The 21,646-nt window shown below is 49.6% G+C and overlaps 7 protein-coding genes across 7 annotated transcripts; 4 read left to right on the forward strand and 3 right to left on the reverse strand.

Annotated features, from left to right (window-relative positions):
• Window positions 1-976: 976 nt before the first annotated feature.
• On the reverse strand, window positions 977-2,530 carry N7506_002237 (acyltransferase family protein; the record flags this gene model as incomplete). The annotated part of the gene is made up of 3 exons (XM_056951533.1): window positions 977-1,680; window positions 1,734-2,361; window positions 2,417-2,530. The coding sequence occupies 3 exons, from the start codon at window positions 2,528-2,530 to the stop codon at window positions 977-979; spliced, it is 1,446 nt and encodes a 481-aa protein (XP_056817448.1).
• Window positions 2,531-5,031: 2,501 nt separating this feature from the next.
• Window positions 5,032-6,823, forward strand: N7506_002238 (SGNH/GDSL hydrolase family protein; the record flags this gene model as incomplete). Its single annotated transcript, XM_056951534.1, has 10 exons — window positions 5,032-5,230; window positions 5,300-5,306; window positions 5,359-5,395; window positions 5,454-5,506; window positions 5,560-5,684; window positions 5,806-5,893; window positions 5,949-6,042; window positions 6,095-6,154; window positions 6,215-6,451; window positions 6,524-6,823. The coding sequence occupies 10 exons, from the start codon at window positions 5,032-5,034 to the stop codon at window positions 6,821-6,823; spliced, it is 1,200 nt and encodes a 399-aa protein (XP_056817449.1).
• Window positions 6,824-8,254: 1,431 nt separating this feature from the next.
• Window positions 8,255-9,979, forward strand: N7506_002239 (sugar porter family MFS transporter; the record flags this gene model as incomplete). Its single annotated transcript, XM_056951535.1, has 3 exons — window positions 8,255-8,339; window positions 8,392-8,917; window positions 8,986-9,979. 3 exons carry the CDS (start codon window positions 8,255-8,257, stop codon window positions 9,977-9,979), a joined length of 1,605 nt encoding a protein of 534 aa, XP_056817450.1.
• A 481-nt stretch (window positions 9,980-10,460) lies between these two features.
• On the forward strand, window positions 10,461-11,336 carry N7506_002240 (TMEM53 family protein; the record flags this gene model as incomplete). The annotated part of the gene is made up of 1 exon (XM_056951536.1): window positions 10,461-11,336. The coding sequence occupies one exon, from the start codon at window positions 10,461-10,463 to the stop codon at window positions 11,334-11,336; it is 876 nt and encodes a 291-aa protein (XP_056817451.1).
• A 393-nt stretch (window positions 11,337-11,729) lies between these two features.
• On the reverse strand, window positions 11,730-12,679 carry N7506_002241 (uncharacterized protein; the record flags this gene model as incomplete). Its single annotated transcript, XM_056951537.1, has 2 exons — window positions 11,730-12,264; window positions 12,324-12,679. The coding sequence occupies 2 exons, from the start codon at window positions 12,677-12,679 to the stop codon at window positions 11,730-11,732; spliced, it is 891 nt and encodes a 296-aa protein (XP_056817452.1).
• Window positions 12,680-13,555: 876 nt separating this feature from the next.
• On the reverse strand, window positions 13,556-17,929 carry bud4 (uncharacterized protein; the record flags this gene model as incomplete). The annotated part of the gene is made up of 4 exons (XM_056951538.1): window positions 13,556-14,182; window positions 14,237-14,934; window positions 14,996-17,792; window positions 17,840-17,929. The coding sequence occupies 4 exons, from the start codon at window positions 17,927-17,929 to the stop codon at window positions 13,556-13,558; spliced, it is 4,212 nt and encodes a 1,403-aa protein (XP_056817453.1).
• Window positions 17,930-19,702: 1,773 nt separating this feature from the next.
• On the forward strand, window positions 19,703-21,616 carry mrh4 (ATP-dependent RNA helicase MRH4; the record flags this gene model as incomplete). Its single annotated transcript, XM_056951539.1, has 1 exon — window positions 19,703-21,616. One exon carries the CDS (start codon window positions 19,703-19,705, stop codon window positions 21,614-21,616), a length of 1,914 nt encoding a protein of 637 aa, XP_056817454.1.
• Window positions 21,617-21,646: the final 30 nt, after the last annotated feature.

A 21,646-nucleotide genomic window follows, 5' to 3' on the forward strand; every position in this document is an offset into this window, starting at 1 on the left:
TCACCCTCGTTCCGCTCACATGTCTGACATGTAGCTTCAATCCATCAGTCAAGCCTGCCAAATACCGCCCTGCTCACAACAGCGAGTTCGGATCTCGACCGCAACAGGGACGCGGATAGGTATAGGATAAATTCTCCGGGAGAAAACAAGCTACGAGTAATCCGTATTGTGATGTCAACATGCATTGATTCGAAACACCCGGCTTCCCGGCTTCCGGCACCACCTTGGCAGAGCGCCTCGTCCCGCGGTGTCTCAAGTGATTCTGCAAGAGTGGGTTCCTTACTTGGCATAAGCAGGGTCTAGATCCACGCTCCAGATTTCCCAAACGGGATATCTTGGCACTATACCAATGCCAAGACCCTGTCAGGTAGGGACTCGGTTTTTACCGAGAGACCCCACACGGTTCCGTAGGAATTCGACCAATCAATGAACTGTGGCCGAACATGTGGCTTATTGAATGGGCGTTCACTCGGACATAACGCGGATTTGCCTGCCCCCCCTTTCCCTGTTCGAGGAATTCCTGTATGGCACTTGATTTGAATCAGGAGAATGTCATAGGCGATCTGATCGTGTGCTGATCCTAACTTGAAACTGTCGTGCGTGTGTATTTTATCTGTGAAGATCAGGTTTCGGGGTCTTGATTTGAGTTTGTATGTACATCCAAGACTATCCACCGCGGTCAGATACCGAGGAGTAATGCGACGCTCAACTTGATTGTCTCCCATTTTGTAGGAGTACGAAAGTCAAAAAATCATAACGCCAGCCATGGGGGGAAAGAGAAAAGAAAGAGAGTGGTAGAGGGGACATAGCCTCCGAGAATTGAACCATGCATTGTAGATGGCAGGTAGATGAAAAAGTATGGTCAGTGAATAGAATGAAACATAATATGGACCCTTGATTTCAAAAAGCAGAGGCCACCAGGGCATTGCTTCAAGGGTCATTGGGGCGTCATGTTGGGCGCTAAAAGGATCTTGCATTAAGCAGTCGTCATCGGGATACTTGTCATTGGCAGCTGGGGTGCAGCCTGCTCATCTTCTTCGAACACAAATTTCTCCAACTTCTGCGCCATGCGCGCGCAGAATGGGTCAACATATTTGGTCCACATGGAGGCAATGAAGTACACAAGTGCAATCCATGCCGGGATGCTGATCGCGACGACCCAGGGAGCACGGAGAGGAATCCAGTGAGGGTGGAGTGGCTCGCCGTCATCACCATAGATGGGGTTTCCGTTGTCGTCCACGATGTCACCATCCCAGGGCTGGCCGGTAATACCGTAAAGCATCCAGCAAAGGACTGTGCGGAGAAGAGTGCCATGCACGAGGTAAACGGCGAAACTCTGCTTTCCAAGCCACAACAGAAGGCTGCTGGATAGGAACTCTTTGGTAGATGGGGAGATATAGATGGCGAAAATGATAAGGTCGACTCCGAGAGCAGAGTAGCGCTTTCCGATATTGACCTCTGGTGGAAAGATGTATTGTGCGGCTTGGTACATGTAGTTTGACCAGGTCGCCCACTCGGGGTGTTCTCCGGGGTATGAGCAGATGAAGAGACCGACGGAAAGCAGCATCAGTGCTACAACTTTGCGACCCCAGCTGTGGCGCTCAACGAACTCTTTGAAGCCCTTCTCGTATGCAAGATCGCTGAGGAACATGCCATACACTGCTTGCATCTGGAAGGTTTCTGGGAAACAAGTCAGCTTGTGTAAGTGTATATGGGACACCCAGTGTACTTACCTGTATTCTTGGCAGGATTCTGGTGGAAGTAAAGATACATGCCCAGGTAGACAACCAATCGGAAGCGGAATTTGACGAACATAGTCGCACATATGAGGACATAGATCAACATCGAAGCCTGGAGCAAAGGAAGCAGAGCCCACTGGTGGTCATCATACGCCATGTATCCCGTGGTCCAGACTTCAAGGAAGGTCTTGAATAGGCGAACAAACTCATCCCAGAATGTGGGTGCGAGATCGACAGCGGCGTACCGGCACCACCAGCAGTCCGAACGATTAGCCACAACAAACGCGCCGAATTGTGCCATGATCCATGAGATAATCAAGGCAATAGTCGCGGGAAAGATAAGACGAGGTGGGCGACGGAAGGCACTTTTGGCCACTGATGTGAAAGATCCCAAAATATCTCCATTGCGGGATTGCTTGAGCGGCTTAAGGGCGCAAACGTAGCCAGTCAAGAATGCAAATATTGTGACGCCCAAACGGCCCTGCCAGGGTATACGGAAAACGGGCCACTGTAAAATTCGAGGAGCTACATCCACATCATCACGAGGCGCGAAGAGATCATAGTCCCATGCTCGAGCAAGGTGAGTGAGGACGACAAGGAACGATGCAATTCCTCGGAGACCCTGTTATGATGTCAGTCATTATCAGTCTCTCCTCTGAGCCTGGGATGCGACGCACATCAATCCACTTTACGCTTTTGCGCGGATCACCTTTCACCGCTGGATCCGCGGACTTCCAAGGTACGTTGTCCAGGAGGCGAGAGTAAAGGTGCTGTGGCTGGATGTATTCCATGATGGATGTTGTAATGAGCGACAGAGAGGACGAGCAGGTCGAGGAGACCTGAGGTGTCTAGCGAGTTGGTCGGATTGGAAAGACGAGTGTGACCATAAAAATCCACAGCTGAAAAGAAACCGATTGCAGAATGAAGGGAAACTCAAAAGGGAATGCAAATGCAGCTGGAGAAGGAATCAAAGGAATCAAGGAGTGATGGGAGAGACAGTCTATAGGTGGGGAAAGCCCGGAAATTCAAAACACCCCCATAGATCAAAAGCGCAATGGAATCAAAAGAAGAACGCAGAATGGGGTATATGTAAGGAAATTCGCAGTCCACACGAGTCGAAGATCAAGTCTTGCCAAGAGTAGAACGGTTCAAAGCGCTCGAATGAGAGAACTGCATTGGGACTTCTATCGCGTGGATACAAGCAGTGGGCCTGCAATACAGCATGTTCAAGTGCTCCGTACGGAGTAAGCCCCAAGCCATTTTTGATCTAAGTGGACCGGATCCCTAACTTTGGAGAGTACAGAAGGCAGCTATTTTTACGATCCCCGGATATTCAGAAAAAAGAAAACATATCAGCCCGCTCGTTTACCGTATTCTTTTGCGCTCCGCTCTTCAAACGAGACGATGTCAAATAACAATTCAATAAATACTTTCTTCCAGCAAAGAAATATTTGTTTCTTCTCCATCTAGACCTCGGGGATGGGCACAATTGCATTGTGTACATCCTACTCCTCACTCGCCGAAGGGGCAAATGGGTACGGAGTACGGAGTATTAGCAGCCTGTCGCAGATTGAAGCTACAATTATCTGATGCCTCACCAGATTAAGCCATCACAGCGAAGCTGACGACGCCCTCGTGGATGAGTACTCCTCCTACCAATGAGCAAACACCAAGCATTCCATATCAACCATGGCTAAAAGCCGCCTCAAATTGCGCCAGAGTTGCCGATCGTTCACGGAGTATACTTGTACATTCGGACATAATGTTTCGAATCCTCTGGGCGACAAATCAAAATGTGAGTTTCTAATAAATTGGCTTTATTATAATTATGTATTATTTCCCCAGGGAACCAGGGTTTCTGGGAGTTCTGGGCGTTCTGAGTTCTGTACGGAGTATTTCGAGGCCTAGTAAGGGGAGGGAATTCAGAACTTAGATATCATATTTGCCCCTATAATTCCGCCGGGTACGAAAGCGAAAAACAGCAGCCTACGTATGCTTCTACGGCATACGCGTTATATCAATTGCACGACTTGGTGGGTGGATGGCGTCATTTGTTAACCATAACTAACACTATCCCGCATTCCCAAGTGCTTTTAAGATCAACAAAAAGTAGATACTTGAAACAATGGCATCTGTTTCTAAAGAATGAGCATACACTCATTTGTATACTTGTATTCTTTCGTACTCCGTACGAATGCCACACTGTATTGTTTCCACTCAATATTAGCCACTGCAGCCCACTGCAGCCAATGAAAAAAACCCATCAACTCTTGGCTTTAAGCCATGTCATGTCACCAAGAAAAGATTGACATCTCATGCTCCGTACTGTACACCAATTCAGCACTATTGAAAGGTCCTTCTAGAATTCGGGTCGACAAATTAATCCTGCCCTGCGATGCACGTGAAGCGCGAACCGTCTTGGCGATCTGCAGACCCTGACTGGGAAGAAAAAGAGGGACCTGTTCGGCCTCGGTTCAACAAACTCTAAGGGTCAACGTGGGCTCTTGACCCCTATCAGCCCGTCCAAGCACACGTAACATCATGTTGATCAATCCTGTAGGGTTGGCAAATAATAAAAAAAAAGAAGGAAGAAAAACTAAGCCCTATGAGGTTGCGAAAGATCCGGGATCTCCTTTCCGCGACTGTCAGGATGTCGGTCTGTATCACTCTTTTCTTGGCGTCCCCAATTTCTCTTTGACGAAAATCATCCGTTTCCACCGGCTAGCCGGAAAACGGCTAAAGCCTCCGCTGCGAGCGTCATGAGTGGACGCCCCTGCATCCGAGACTTTTTTTTGTTGTAAACTGGCCAGGGGTATGCTTTTGATCTCCGAGTTTTCGGAGATATGTACGAGTATTGCCGTTTGGCGTACGGAGATTCGCTTAGTGTTACCAGGCGAACTGGAACTAGAGACGAGTTCCTGTTTTGAGAACAGATTCCGACTAGTGCGCTTGGACATTGGATCAGGTCTCGATCAGTCTACCCATCAATATATGCTCTATACGGAGTACAATACTGTTGGAATGTGTATAGTGTGTGTCAGATTTCGATGTTTCAGGGTAACGCTCCAGGGCTGTATAGTGACGTGGATTTTAAAGTCAAACGAGCTTGGCAGGAGAAACCGTAAGGCAATCCCGCGCCAAGATCACGCAATTTTAGGTCTTTCCCGACATATCCATTCGGGGTGACTATCGCCACTATTGCCCCTGGGTTCGGGACTTTCTGGTAGGGGCACTTCTTAGATCAACGTGGACGGGAGCTGTGTATCCCCATCTGATCACCTCCATCTTCAGAATGCGGGTTATACATCGCTTTTTGGCCTTTTTCATTCTGGCTGTGACTTCAGCCACGATTCTGGAGAATGGTCAAGTGAGAGAGAATCCATATCCTGGACAGGTGTCTGCCATCGCTTTGGACAATTCATGGAATACCTATCAGCCGGATGCCCCGGAGATTTCCTACAAAGGGCGATGGGACAGCAAGCACGTTTCCTGTGTGTCTACGCCACATCCTTTCCCCGGATTTTCGGCTTGCCATTTGACTTCATGCTAACAGATCCCAGGGTGGTCGTATGTCTCACCAAAGTTCTTGTCAAATGCATTAGCTGACCTTTTACGTTAGCGCACCAGGACTTAAAGTTGAATTTTCCGGGGACAAGGTGCGCACTTCCAACTCCGATCAACTTTATCTGGATCCACATATTGATCGTCTTCTAGCTGGCTCTCAGCTTTGGCCAAAGCACCACCCCTGGTGTGTTGGTCGCTTATCGGTAGGAGAACAGAATATTTGACCCTCGGTGTTCAATCATCTAACGTTCATCAGTGTCGGTTCTCTTGATTGGCAGTTTTCCAACGTCACTGCCGACTCCACATATCAGTTTGTCGGCCCATGGTCAGAGCTGAATGATGGCGAGGAAATTCCAGAGAAGAATGTGTTTGAGATGCGAGGTATGCGACCCGTGATGGCCCAATCACAGTACATCTACTAACTGCATTCCAGTGACAAATTGGGGCTTTGGATAAGTGTTCACTAATCATTCATTATGGTCGTTGCTTATCTTTCACACAGTCCAAATCGCTGGCGTTGCTGTTGCTAGCGATGCTGTTCTATCAAAGCCTCCGACTTTTGAAAAGCGAATCGAGATCATCGGCGGATCGTGGGTTTCCATCACATTCCTCTGAATGGAAGGAAATTTCGCTAACATGTTGTAGACTTGCATCTGGTCAATTTGCAACTTATGAAACCCTCTCCTCTTGGTCTTTCCTCTTTGCAAATGGCCTGGGGAACGTCGAATATGGAATAACAGTCAGTAATATTGGCACTCAGTTTGTCTTCATTCTAACACATGACATTCTAGGCATACCCTGGTGTCTGCCTTGCCGATCTTCAATGCTACGGCGGTGGTACTCATGGCGTGGTATGGCAATCATCATCAACTTCCCCTCTTACAAACCAGCATTGACTGACTGGATATTAGCAATGGTTCTGGCACCACGCCTCTGACCCCGGCTCCCGTGCCTCTGCAGCATACGGCCATGAGCCTGAAGATTGGGATGTCGGCGCAGAGCAGCCTGCCGACTTGGTGATTATTCAAATGGGTGGCAATGATCATCGCCATCCCAACGATATCCCCGGTAGAAACTACTACCACGCCTATGTCGAGCTGGTGGATGATATTCACTCAGTCTGGCCTCACGCTGTGGTAATCTTAATGGTATGTGACAAGTCACAGAGATCTAACAGTCACCCCCTGTCCCTTAAAATCCTCGGACGCTAATTTTCTCAGTCTCAATGGGGCACATTCACCAAGAACAACAAAAAATATGTTGGCTCCACATACTATCTTGAAGAAACCAAACAGGTCCACGAACACTTCAAGGACCGCGGTTTCGTCTACTACTTCCCCACCGAGGGTATTCTAGCGCACAACGACATCAACCCCAAAAACCATCTGACTGATGTCGGCCATGTCAAAATTGCCAGCCACCTGCTTCAGTGGGTAAAGTTGGTCCTCAAGTGGAAACTTGAGCCCACAGGTGAAGTTCAGTCTGGAACCACTTATTGGAATGATCAGCAGGAGTATTGATTTATTTATGGAACATTGAACCAGAGCCGATGGGGCCCTTGTACATTTATTGTTTAAACATATGATATATCCAAAATACATCGCACAAGCACCTGGGCATGAGATCTCGCCGCCGTGGGATCCATTGTTTATTCTTTTCTTCTTGTGGCTATCGATATGAGAACTCCCCCAAACCCCCGAGGTTAGAATAGCATGAAGGGAAAAAGAGATGTTGGGTCCACTTACTCCGTATTCCGTATGCTGTTAGTATATGCAGCTCTGCTAGGTAGAGCTCTACGTAAACATCTTCTTTTCGGTGGACTGTCTCGAACTTGATCGCCTCAGAAAACGGTCCCGAGGTCGTCACTTGGTGTCCGTACTCCGTAGTGGTTGCAACATTGTTTGAATAGACCTTGTAAGTAATCTATTCATACCTACCATGACTTCTGCTAATATAGCATGGGCAGCTTGGCAGATGCCATTTATATTGTGACAGATTCCGGGTACCAACGTGACAACAAGGTCATGTCTCGGACCTAGTGAAATACCCCAGCAAGCGGTCACTGTCAGGCTTCTAAAGTTAGGACTGAGAACTTGGAAGGACATAAATCCCTCACTCGGCTTGGTCTCTATCACCTAGATGGCTAGCCGTGGGACCATGTCCCGGAAAAGCCAAGGTTATAGGTACCGGAAACGCGATATCCAATATAAAACAAATCTAAGAGCTGGCTTTCCCCAACCGATGTAGAGACCCGAGTCTTAACCCGCTGCTACACATACTACTCACTCTTCTCTTCTTAAACCTCGGTCACAAACATCAACTCGACGAGATTCCAAGGTGCGGGCGAGAGATGCAACACCCAGAACGCTGATCCCAATGCGGCTCGGTCAACTTCCGAAATCTGCGCCTTCCCCAGATTAGCCCCCCGCAAGCTTGGCACTACTAAGACAAGTCCCGACGCATTGCCAAGTCCATGGTTTACCAACAGCATTGAAATCCACGCGCCACAATTATCGCCGTCGTCCGTGAGCTCGGCAAACGTCCGTCGATCACACGCCCTATCCCGACATTGCTTCGCAACGAAAATGGAACACACGCTGTCAAAGCGGCTAGCAATGCGTCTGCTCGGCTGGGAATACCTGATTACTCGGTGAGCGTGATTTTCGCCGCTCATTCGTGTTACGATTGAGGTAGCATTGCAACTTTGACCTCCAGTGTGGTCTGATCAAGTACCAGAGTGAAGTCTTTGAAGCTTGAGCACTGACTCATGACCCCTGTCAACCCCGCGTCCAGATCTTTTCTTTACTTCCGAGCAGCTGTCGTATCGGGATATAAAACTGCGATCTTGTCCTACTTGACCATCAGGGTTTGATTCTGCTCATATTCCCGGCAGCTATCTACTCTCAGCCACTTTCTATTTTCAACTGCAGAAGCTGTGAAGTGATTGCGAGATGGGTCTCTTCGGCCATTTGGGTCTGTCGGACACTCCCAAGGAGATCTTCAACTACCGTCTCTTCTGGTCTGTTGGGGTCTTTGGTACGTAATGATTCCATATCTCAGATCAACGCTGCTGACAAAAAGGTTGCAGGCATCCTCGGTGCCGGAAGAGGAATCGATGAAGGCTTAGTGGGTGGGATGATCTCACTCAAGAGTTTCAAAGATGAATTTCCGCTGGAAGTTGGCTCTCCCTCGGAGATCGCCAATCGTGAGTCGAATATAACAAGCATGGTCCAACTCGGCTCTATTGGCGGTGCTTTGCTGGCCTTCATTCTGTGCGATCGAATCGGCCGTGTCAGATCTCTCCAAGCCCTAACGTCCCTCTGGGCAATTGGCTTCGTCATTGTCGTCACCAGTTTTGGAAACATTGGTCAGATTCTCGCCGGTCGTTTGATTGCCGGTCTCGGTGTTGGTATGACCACCGTCGTTGGTCCAACGTACCTGGCCGAGGTTGCTCCAAAAGAGATTCGCGGCATGCTGACCAACATCTTTGCGGGTGCTGTATACTTGGGTGTCATGATTGCCTACTTTGCGAATTGGGGTTGCTCGGAGAACATATCTGATGCTTCTCGCTCCCAGTGGGTCATACCACAGTCGATCCACATCATGTTTGCTGGGTAAGTCGGTGGGCACTGCCGAAGTCAGAGGTTTCCGTGATATATGCTAATACTGTTCTAATATCTAGTGTCATCTTTATTGCTTCTTGGACCGTCCCTGAGAGCCCGCGATTTCTTGTCATGAGAGGGAAGCACGAACAGGCTTTGAAGAATCTTTGTACCCTACGTCAACTTCCCAGTGACCATCCCATTATCATGTCTGAGATTCTAGACATCCGTGATCAGCTAGGTCATGAACAAGAAAGTACTCGGGGGTCTTCCTTGTGGGGGAAGCTCAAAGAGCTTGTCACAATACCAGCAAACCGCTACCGATTGATGCTGGGAGTCATGTCACAGCTGCTTGGACAATGGTCCGGCGCCTCGGCAATTACCATCTACGCTACAAGCTTCTTTGCTGCTCTTGGCAAGACCGGTCAGAGTGAAAAGCTATTTGCGACTTGCATTCTCGGCATCGTCAAATTTTGCTCCGCTTATATCTGTGCTTTCTTCCTTATCGATTTCCTCGGTCGTCGTCGCTCACTTTATACCGGAATCATCTTACAGACTTTATCAATCTGCTACATCGCAATCTATATGGCCAAAGTACCAGCCTCGGCCCATGTTTCAGAGACTAGTGAGATCACAGGTTCTGCAAAGCGTGCTGGTATTGGGGCTATTGCAGCTATCTATATCTCTGGGTTTGGCTGGGCCATCGGTTGGAACTCCTTCCAATATCTGGTCAATGCAGAGATCTACCCCAGTCGGCTGCGTGCGCTTGGCTCTTCTATTGTCATGTGTATCCACTTTGCCAATCAATTCGGAAACACCAAGGCTGTTCCTAGCATGGTTCTTGTTATGACTAATTACGGCTTCTTCGTTTTTTGCACTGCGGTCTGTGTCCTTGGCCTCTTGTGGGTTTGGTTCTTTGTCCCCGAAACTGCGGGGAGAAGTCTTGAGTCAATGGATGCACTATTTGCCCTCCCATGGCACCAAATTGGTCGCCATGGTAAGTCTCTGTCTCCTGCTGGGGCTGACTACTTCGCCGATGATCAGGAGAAGGCCAATGCGATTCATCGCGAGTAATGGCAGCTTGGATCTTGGGATATAAATGATACGCGAATCATGCAGGAATCAAATATATTCGAAAGTTCTCCAAGAGACGAGAGATGTTTATCAAAGATTGAGATATCAGTTCCAGACCTGGGTAGTATAAAATGTGTTTTTGCCTGAGGCACTGGTGAATAACCCAAAAAAGGCAATTGCCGAGGCACATAAATGCGCATAAACCAACGCCGTGAGATTTCATTCGCCAAGGCCGAGAGATGTTTCCCAACCGATCCACTTGCTCCGAAGGGATTGGCGCTGGGCCATCAAACACGTCCCAACCATTGCGAACAACCAAAATATCCTTTCTGTCGCCCCGGCTCAACTTCCAAATCGGGTGGTGACCGATTGAAGATTTTCTTACAACGGACATATATAACCAAAGCTATCTCATTCTCTGCATCAACACTAAGACACTATTCAATTCCCTGCCTATCAATAACTCCACAACCTCTGCGCAATGGCTCCACAACCGATTCCATTCCCCGGCTTCACGCCGATATCTGATCGGGTATACATTCGCGACGGCAATGAAAAAGCCAAGCCAGTCCCAGCGGACGAGCCAACAACAATTCTAATCTCTGGCTGGGGCGACGGCATGCCCAAGCACGTCACCAAATACACTGAGGGCTACCATGAGCTTTTCCCGTCGGCTCGCATTATCGTGGTTCTGTCGCGCACCCTTCAGGCATCGAACCAGCCAGAGGAAGAAAGAATCAAAGCCATGATGCCTGTCGTTGATACTATCTTCCCGACCCCGACGGGCAGTGGGGGCGAAGAAGAGCGCGTCCTTATCCATGCCATGTCGAACACGGGCGCGATTTTCGCCGCCGCTGCCATCGTCGGATATCAGCGACGACACGGCAAGGACAAGACTTTCCCACACAAGCTATTGGTCTGTGATTCCACACCTGGTAGTCTGGACTTCGCCTCGCAGGTCGGGCGCTGGTCGCGGGCGATGGCCGTCGGGACGGCGAAGTTCTTTCCCTGGCCATTCATCATTACGCAGGGCTTGTGGTATGCTTTCCTCTGGGCTAATTGGGCCTGGGAAGTTCTGCGTGGGTCAGAGCCTTCGGGTGTTTGGGCGAATCGAGTAATGAATGATAAGTCAATCATTACCACCGAAGCCAACAGGCTGTACCTGTACTCCAAGGAAGATGAGATTATTGGGTGGAAGGATTTGGAGGAAAATGTTGCGGGTGTTAAACAGTTGGGCTACTCTGTTGAATTGGAGATGTTTGAAGGCTCACCCCATGTCGGACATATGAGATTGCACCCCGAGCAGTATTGGAACCGGATTTCTGGCTGCTGGAAGCAAGCGATGGCGCAGAAATAAGTGACATCTATTGAGATCGTGCCTCATATTTTAGAGATATCTGTATATTTAGATTTGATCGTAAAAAATAATTTTAGAAGTCCTTCACAAAAAGAATGTTCACCTCTCATCTTCCAAGCTTAGAAATGTTGGGATCCACCCCGTAAGCAGAAGACTTCGTAAACTCAAGTTCGAGCTTGGGCTGCCCTTGAAAGCAAGCTAGCTCTGCCTCACTGCATATGGGCGTGGGTGCAGTTTGTTATAACAACGATACTTGAAGAGTCCGATCCGGTAATAAAGCTCACAGTTTCAATTTCTCAGCTATGTTAATCTTCATAATCCAAACCAATGCAATTTCAATTCACCAAGGCTCATCACTATCAATTTCCCTATTCAGCTCGTAATCGACAAAGATCAATCACGATCATCGGGATGGAAGACCAAAGCCCGAACCTCAATACTCTCTCGCGGAGCCTCATTCACTGTCTCCGGGTTAGAAAAGGCAGTATGAGGCACACGGCGAGCCCTGCCATCAGTCTTGGAATCAAAGCATTTGATCAAAGTCACCAAATCCGGAGTTTGACCATATCTATAGTACCACTTGATATTGGGGTCCGGCTTAACGGAATATGTTTCTCCTTCGCGGTTGGGGTAGATGAGCTTGACAGGAATAAGATCACTATCTGGAACCGAGTGTGCATCTGCCACCGCGAGGGGGTCTTTCAGGATTGTCTTGATGGGACGCCAAACGTTGATGATCTGGTATCGGCCTTTCAGAAGCTCGGGAGCATCTTCTGGGAGGTGGAAGGGGACTCGAGACTTGGCCGCCTCGTAGGATTGATCAATGTGCACACGCTGAACTGGACCGCGAAGGTCTTGACCAGTGGAACCTTCGGGTTGACCTCGACGGATGGTGTGGTCGAAAATGTGGATTCGGGAGGCACCAGTACTATATGGAATGTGATGTTAGTCGTGTTCGATCTTCGGATAGATAGACATGGTGCGTACGCGTCTTTCAACAGCTGCTCGGTCTCAGGGTAATACTCTCTCTTGATCTTCTCATCGTCTTGGAAATCTTTCTCCGTGCTCTCATGGTAGTAGAGTTGGAATCCGTGGCTATCAAGAGCGTAGTCAAGCTCATGGCCGCTGATGTCATGGATAGTGGCGGGAATAGAGACATGAGGCCGGTCATAGGTCTCTGGCTTTCCAACATAGGTTGGATCCGGGGGAGAGCCATCTTCCTTTTCTTTGAGAAAGTTAAGTGTCGTCTGTACATGGTGTGGGTTCTCGGAGACAGGGACTTTGGGCTTCTCTGCGAGCAGAGAGCCGTGGGATCCGGGGAGTTGTACAGCTGCAGAAGCCATTTTTGTTTTCGGCTAGAATAGTTTGGTTTGGGATACTAGAGAAGATTATCTCATGATACTTATAGAGTAAAGTTGATGCGGGGGAAATTCACATTTGTCAGTAAACAGCACGCAATCTTCGTATTACATGGAGAAATGGCTGATAAATTCGTCCGCTTTTAACTATATCACGCTCACAAGTACAGCATGTGATGGTTATATTATTAATGGCGATCTGGCATTTGTAATGGATGAAGCTCATTCGACATGACGCAACAACGTAGAGATTATACGCGAGGTGGTATAGGCATTCCAAGGTTGGCGATGTAGTATACTCCACATCCACCAAACCGTCGTTTATTGTAGAGCGTCAACATTCTGAGTGCGATCAGGCCTGACATTCAACGCCTGAGATCAGATATGGTAGCACAGAAATAAAAGTCGAATTTTTAACATAGAGCCCGAAAGTTATACTAACAAAACGCAATCCCAAAACAAATAAAATGGCAAGAAGGGGACTATGTATCATTACAAGGGAGCAAAAGCCCAAGCAGCAAAGGAAAAGACATGAGAAAATCATTTGTGCTATGAGGTTCGGTTCGTACAATTACCATTTCGCTTTCAACGGTGCATAGGAAAAGATAATTTGACAGAGAAAGAAAACGGAAGCAAAGTCGCATCATACACCGACGCCATAAAAGAGTAAGCGGGCAGAAAAACAAGAAGGAAAAGCAAAATGACTGGCAGAGTACAGCGCAGGCTGGGCGGGAAAGCACCAAGGAGAGACAGTTGACAAATAAAAAGAGGTAGTTATTGTGACAACACAACTTGACATCATAGACAGAAGAAGCGAAGGATGAGCATTGTGGTAAGACTCAAATTTGTTCAAATGGTTGCTCAGAACATGAGAGAGCGAGTTTTCTGGCGACGAGCATCGGCAGAGCCCATCTCAGGTTGAGAGTAGGTGTGCTTGTGGCGAGGACGAGGGGATTGAGGCGCCGGCGCCCCAGATCCCGCCGAGGACGGAGGTCCCGTCATAGCACTGTTCCTGCTTCGCGTTGGGGAGGGCGGAGGAGCGGTAGCGGTGGGAATACTGCTGGCCGGGCGACGCTCAGTATTTTCGCTCTTTGTCTTCATGCTTTTCTCGCGCTTGAGCACAAGATCAGCCCAAGGTTTGATGGACCCGCCACCAGACGTAGAGCCTTTTCCGACAGCCTCAGACATCACACGAAGCCAGCCGTCCTTTTCAGCAGGGCTATCCGCGTAGAAGTCAATCACTTCACCGTTGCCAAATCGAATACGGAATCCTTCTTCCACAAACATGTATCCATCTTCCTCTTCGGCAAAGGCGGATTTGCGACGGCCACCATTTCTCGTACTGGTCTCTTTCTGGAGCAGAGAGGACCGGTCATCAATGAGCTTAGAGGCCTTGGCCAAGTTGATGGTCGCACGAGGCTGCCGCGTGGTTTCGTGATACGCGGTCAACTTGGATCCTTGGAGCTTGAAGAAGCGACGTCGCCAGAACTAATATCTTGAATTAGAAGGGGAATCGCATTAAAAGGATTGCACAGGACTTACCGGACAGTCTCCTCCTTGTTGTGACAAGACGCCTTCCCAGGAGCGAGCGGCAACACTCTCTGCATCACGCATCTCGCGAATGCAAGCATTCATGCTCTTTGGCATATCTTCATCCTTTCCACCCTTGGGTTTGGGCACAAACAGCAACTGAACTTCCAATTTTCCAATCTTGTAGGGTGGTCGACGCTGGGTGTTCACGCTTGTGGCACTCTTCTTGCTCTTGACGCTGCTCATTTGTTCTTCAACGGCCCATTCGTTGAAACAAGCCACATCAACAATGTGTGGACGACCGAATGCCTGTTGCTCGTGGTCACTCAGTGCAACATAGGCGCGGCCGAAGCTACCGTCGCGGGCAACGAGATTGCGAAGTCGTTCATAAACAGGGGCATTGACGTCTTTGGCCTTTTGTTGCTGAGACTGCATTTGCTGTTTGATGTCGAGCTCTTTACGACGGCGTGGAGATGCGAACACACGGCTGAGGGCCGAGGGTTTTGGACGAGATGGTGAAGTTGGAGGCTCCTGAGTTTGGAACTTGGTTTCATCAATCTTCATCTGCAGGGTCAATTGGAACTCGAGATCGTTTTGGACAATGAGCTCAAACTCTTGTCCAATTGGTGCAGACTTGCCCATCTCCAACCAAGATGTGGTAACACAGTGTAAACCATTATCCAAGGTCAGGGCAAAGTATGATCGCTCACCTGAAATTCGAGTTCAGTTAGCAAAGCCACGAATGGTAGGGATGTACTTGGGTGTGCGTACCACGAGGTAGAGGCAGATCACAATATTTCAATCCAACAACCTTCACGAACAAGCGACCTCGCTCCTCGCCATCTTCGAAAGATTCCGAGATAGCTGGTTCATTCTCATCAATCGTGGCGGGAGCCTCCTGCACATTACTAGGCTGTCCAGGAAGAGGTGGCACACCACCAACACCGGGGACAGGCTTCTTCTTTGGGATTCCAGTGGTAGGCCTGATACTTGATCGGCGCGCAGTCCCGTTCCACGGAACAGTGGTCCAAGTTTGCTGACTGGGTTTGCGTGGTGATGATCCAGCGGATCGTGTACCGCGCGGGTCTTGAGCTGTTTGGTCCGGAGAGGGCATAGGTTCTTCTTCGTTCCGGCTGCTAGCGATGATCACTTTGGTGTTCTGTCGCATAAGATATCCGCGCTGTTTGGGGGGCTGAGTGTTAGCCGAAGGTCTAGTTCCTGTGGTCGCGAGATCCTTGGGAGTGTTGATGTGGGAAGGCAACGATGGGGCAAGAGCAAACGGGAAAGCTACCTTTTGGGATTCAATGACACGATCAAACTCCTTGTTGAGACCAGAGCCGAGGCTCTCTTCCTGAATGCTGAAGGGAATGTCCAACTGCATTAAGCTGCTCTGTCGCTGAGCAAGATCAGTTGGCAACGCCAGTTTGGGGGGCGAGTCGGTAGGGTTTTGCTCCTTCTCGGAATGGCTTGACTCGTGGGAGTGCTGTTTCGTCAATGGGGGAACTGGAGGAATATGCTGGCCACTGATTTTGCGGCGGGTAGCGGCCATGGATTGCATATCTGCAGGCGTCAAGGATGGGCGTGTCTTTAGACCAGCTCCAGGAGCCCTGATTGTCGCGACTGGTTCGGGAACAGACTCGTCAGAGGAGCTTTCATAGAGCTCCGTTTCCTCCTCTTCTTGGTTCGCTGGAAGAATTGGCTCCTCGGTGGGGTTGCCCTCCGTGTTCTCTTCTATATTCTCTTCTCCGTCTTCCTCCTGATCGTCGTCTTCCACTGGGTGGCGGATGACCGAGTCTGGTGTCGAAGGTTCCGAACCTCCTTCGTCATGCATCTCAGGAGTGACAGGGCGAGCCAGAGACTGACTCACTGAGGTCATATCGAAGCTGCTGTTGTCCGACTCCTTGGATTCATTGTGTTCCTCGGTCACACCTTCGGGCTCCACGGGCTCTGCGGGTTGTTCTGTGTGAATCTTCTCTTCGCGTGTTGGGGTTGTTTGCCCGGAGCCCTGGCCCTGGCTCGCATTTTCTTTCTGTGCACGATCGGCAGCTTCGGCAGCAGAGCGCAGCGAGTAGTTGCTTTCCTCGTCGTACTTGGCTCGCTGATCACGAGACGACAGACTGTTGTCGGAGGAGTTCTGATAATACTCAGAGATAGAGTACATGTCGGGGTCTTCATCTTCTTGCTTCACGATTACGCTAGAGGAGTCGTCATTGTCGTCAATTTCCAGGGATGGAATCGGGATGTCAGGATCGTAATGGTCATAATGGTTGGGACTGGAGGCGATTTGAGAAGAGTCATCAAAACTGTCATCTTCGTCGAAGCTTTCACCTTTGCGAATACCACGCAAGATGGAATCACGCGAGATTCTTGGTGGGGAAAAGAAGTCTGTGGCATCTTCATTTTCACGCGCACCGTTTGTGGGGGTAGCGTCATCGTCTGGCATGGGAAGCTCCAAAGGCTCTTCCGCAATTTGTTCATGATCGTGGTTCTCGTCAGGGTTCTTCTCTTGGAGCATCATAAGACGTAGTCGATCTTCCAAAGAGACAGCACCGGCAATGTCTGATTTATTATATGAAGCGGCAGCTGGTGGTGGGGGAAGCCCCCGCTGGCTGGTGCTACCAAGCTCAAAAGCAGCAGACATTTTCCCAGCCGAGGAGGGACGTGCACCGGATAGTCGGTTCACAGATGGCAATGGTGGAAGTGGACGGCGCTCACCGTTGGAGTCGAGGGACTCTACGCGTGGGCGTCGAGTTGCTGGACCTTCGCGGGAAGTCGGTCGGTCTTCCGCCTTATCAGTCTCAATGTGTTCAATGAACGAATCCTCATCGCCATTTGACTCGGGACTCATGAATCGCCAGTCTTCAGGCAGCACGACAGGAGTCTTCTCAATGTCCTCAAGGGAGGCGTCGAAGCTATCATCTCGCTCAATGGATGACTCTTGCTCGAAACTGATATCCTCCTCTTCGTCGGATTCATAGCTGTTCTCGCGCGATCCAGATGCGATTGAAGATGGATCGGGCGTTGTCATTACGTATTCATTAACTTGGGGAGGAGCATGATCAAATGTAACGCTCTTGGCATGTCGATGTCCAGCGCTCCCATGCTCGGACCAAATATCATGCTGGGGGTCAAACCCTTTGCCATATCGGCTACCTCTCGACAGCGAGGACTTGCCGGGCGATGCTTGGTCCTTGCTCGGAGATGATGGACGTCCGAATTGGGCGAGATCTTCATCATGAAATTGTGATTTGGCGACATTCATCTGGCTATCCCTTTGTGGGGAACGTTCAGAAGCCAATGGTCTGTTTGGAAGAACTACTGATGCTGGGTCGTATTCCTGGCTCCCATCCTGGAAGCTGTGGTTCTTAACCTTTGACACGCGTTTCAGGTTCTCGATTGAGGCGCGCTTGCTGGGGAAATATGAGCCTTCGGGGTCGTATGGTGACTTGTTTTCGGTCCCTTTGGAGAACGGCGAGGGGGAATCGCGACCCTTCCAAAATAGGCGTGGTGAGGCTTTGCTGTTCAAGGACGAAACATCGTATGCGGGAGACTCGCCGTTCGGCATCTGCTATTGCTGTTAGACTACAGGTCATGATAACATCGCACTCGCGGTACCTTGGTGGTTTGGTTCCAGCTAGGCGAATTGCGCCTCTGCGCCATGGGACTCACTTCGGAAAGCGGCCGTTGGCCAGATCCATTCCCCATCGTGCCGATATCTTTGTGCGGGTGGAATTGAACGCGTGGTGGTTGATATTCAAGATCACGAAATGTCTATCGCCTGTTAGTCCTTGCTTATCACCTGGACACATCCAGATCGGCGAGTGGATTCGCGAATGATGACATAGGATAGAAGTCGTGCCGAGATCATGTATCATACCTTTGTAGATGAATACCGACAGACGCGTGGAAACTGTTTGCCAGCGAGCGGTGGGTTCGCTAAGAAAGCGTAAAGGTCGTGTCGATCGTAGCAGGAATGCTGTGTCAGAAGGGCACCAAAACAAACCCGACTCGGGTGTCCAATAGCAAACAGTCAAGGGATAACGAAGGAATCCAATGGCCAACTCAGAAGAAGCTAGCTAGGAAAGGGCAATGCAACAAAGAAAGAGGTTGTGAAAAAAGAGAAGTAGAAACGAAACTTGATATTGTCTCTCCCATGGATTCAAGTGGATTGTTACCCCAAGGCAGTCTGTTGTTACGGGAGTCGTCATGGAAACCGCGCATCAAACGGCTGACATAATCGCGTTTCAGCGTCCGTGTTGCGTCAGGTGTCCATGACACTAGTCTCGACTTGGTTTAGCCTGTATCAACATCTCGATTTGCGCTAACTTCCAAGGCCCTAGGAACCACTAATTTTCTACATTCTGGTTTTTGACTCCCACATATACAACCTCGCCAACTGAGGGCTGAGAACATTGTCTCACTCTCCGACACTTCAAACCCCGCCCTTGGAAGACCCCATTGCCCCAAACAACAGATAACCTTACCAATTGATTTCTCGGGCAGACAGGCGAACCGTACCCTTATCATCAGTTGGGCTGTCAGCGTCCTCGTTAGTGGGAAAAGAAAGGTCCAAGCTTTGAAGTGGGGGTTTATCACCTTTTGAGTTTCACCTATATTGTATAGAAACATAAACAAAGTCCAAGGCACTGGCCATTGTTACGGCAACGTTGATCTAGCGACATCAGGGGTTGGTCCAAAGGTTGTATGCGCAACTTTCATTGGTCGACATAGTCTATCAATATCCAAGCCTTCTTGAATCGGCATTGTTTTGCTCTTTGGGTTGACATGTTCTTGCTGTGGCACACATAGCATCCTCCCCGCCCGGATCCGACATCGGCCTACTCCGGATTATCAGATGCTTTCTTCGGATATTGAGAGTTCCAGGTTCATAGATCTCGACTTTCTAATGTTTTCAGCTGGCTCTATTAGCTCTATGGGAAGATCTACGCGTGATCGTAGGACAGAGTGACCAAGGTTGAGATGCTAGCTTAACCTGCCTATTGATGTTTATGAATTTACCAGCTTCCGGGCTGCCTTATCCGAATTTTGATCCTCCAGGATGTTACTTTACATAGTCTCTCGTGCTCTTTCGGAATTAAGGTGGGCAGTCATATCTTTGCTAATACAATATATTTCCGTTCCGAGGCTCTCTGCCTTTCCCAGGTTGCGCCCCTTTCAAGCACTTTACTATAATTCGTATTTACTGATACTTATGCAAATATAGAGTGCCAAATCCACATTATAGAGGTAGAAATAAATATTATTAAGTAGTTCGTTCCAAGGCAAGGTTTCGGCCATGCAGTTCAACAGCCTGGGGCTGAAGAAGCACGTGACTATACGTCAAGGATCGGCACTAGGCCAATACAGGAATGGCGCATTAAATCATCGCAAAAAAACATCTGAACCTGTTCTGGCCTCTCCTTTCGCAATCTTCAGATTTTTCATATTTTGCACCGTATCGCATCGAATTCAGGCAGAATGCCTCTGCCAATTCGCTCCTCGATATGTTTCCTTTGTCAGACTAAGGCGAGCCTGATGGCTCCATCCATTCTCCCGGCTTCAGCGCAGACGACACGAGGCATGGCCACGGCTCGATTGCGCCGCAAGGCTTCTCGCATGGCTCTATCTCCCAACGTGTCCAAGCAATCGCTACCATCAACCACCAAGCCACGAAGAGAACGAGCCGGCCCCTTTGCTTCGATGAACCAGACCCAGGCACGCATTCGGGATACCACACGACCACGATCGCAAGCAGCTCTCAAGCGCTCGGGGGAGGAAGGAAAGACAGAAAAGAAAGAAAGCCCTTTGTACAAAGCATTGAAGATGCAGGAAACCTTAACGCCTATACCCTACGGTCGACGCTCTTCCATCAAAACTCGACTTGCCAACATCACTAGCTTCGACCACTTCCCTTTCCTTCCCGCAGTGCGACAGTCCGTCTTCCTACAGGCCTTGCCGGGTCTGAGTGACGTCACGCCAACACCTATTCAACGCCTTGCTATCCCCGAGCTTTTGTTGGACGAGTCGAAGAAGAAGCAGAAGAAAGTAAAGAAGGCAGGCGAGGAAGACCCAGAATATAATTTCGACCAATACCTACTGGCGGCCGAAACAGGCTCCGGAAAAACTCTCGCATATTTGCTTCCAGTCATCGATGCTGTCAAGCGTGCGGAAGCCCGTGAGGTTGAGGAGGAGAAGGTTGCCGAGGAACAAAAGGCACGAGAGCGGGAGGAAAGAATGAAGAACAAGGCGTTTAGCCTGGAACCCGAAGAGCCGCCGATGACCAATGCCGCTCGTCCACGAGCCATCATTCTTGTACCGACTTCAGAGCTGGTGTCTCAGGTAGGCGCCAAGCTGAAAGAGCTGGCTCATACAGTCAAGTACCGTTCTGGCGAAATCGCATCGACCTTCACCCCCCGTCGGATCAAGAACACCCTCTTCCACCCAGCTGGCATCGACATTCTCGTTTCGACCCCTCATCTTCTCGGCTCTGTAGCAAAGTCGAACCCCAACATTCTCAGCCGTGTCACTCACCTCGTCCTCGACGAAGCTGACTCCCTGATGGATCGCTCATTCATCCCCACCACAACCGAGATCATAGCAAAAGTCAACCCATCTCTCAAGAAGTTGATTCTGTGCTCTGCCACAATCCCCCGCAGTCTTGACAACCAGCTGCGCAAGCGCTTCCCTGATATCCAGCGACTTACGACACCTAACCTTCACGCCATTCCTCGTCGCGTGCAGCTCGGTGTTGTGGATATCGAGAAGGAGCCGTACCGCGGAAACCGAGACTTGGCTTGCGCAGACGTCATCTGGTCGATCGGAAAAGCAGGTGACAGATACGAGTCTAGCGAGACATGGGGACCTCTAAATGCGTACATGGAGCAAAAGACCAAGAAGATCATTGTGTTCGTGAACGAGCGCGAGGAAGCCGAGGAAGTTACCAAATTCCTCCAGTCCAAGGGTATTGATGCTCTCTCGTTGTCTCGCGACACCGATTCCCGAAAGCAGGAGGAGACCCTCAACGAGTTCACAGAGGTCAAGCTTCCTCCGACGGCAGAGGAGATCATGCTCAACAAGAAGAAGAACCGCGCTGGCGCGGGCATCCCATTCGAAATGCCCGAAACTGCCAAGGAGACACCCTCTCGCCGTCTTCCTGATACCAAGGTTCTTGTAACCACGGATATCGCTTCGCGTGGCATCGACACACTGGCCGTGAAGACTGTCATCCTCTACCACGTTCCCCACACCACGATCGACTTCATTCACCGTCTTGGTCGTCTTGGCCGCATGGGTAAGCGCGGTCGTGGTGTTGTCTTGGTGGGCAAGAAGGACCGCAAGGACGTTGTTCGTGAGGTTCGCGAAGGTATGTTCCGTGGTCAAGCTTTGATCTAGTTCTAGATCCATGCACCCGTTACATTGTAT

This window comes from Penicillium brevicompactum (genome assembly GCF_028827555.1).
Source record: "Penicillium brevicompactum strain IBT 35665 chromosome Unknown utg000001l_segment0_segment0, whole genome shotgun sequence".
Lineage (NCBI taxonomy): Eukaryota > Fungi > Ascomycota > Eurotiomycetes > Eurotiales > Aspergillaceae > Penicillium > Penicillium brevicompactum.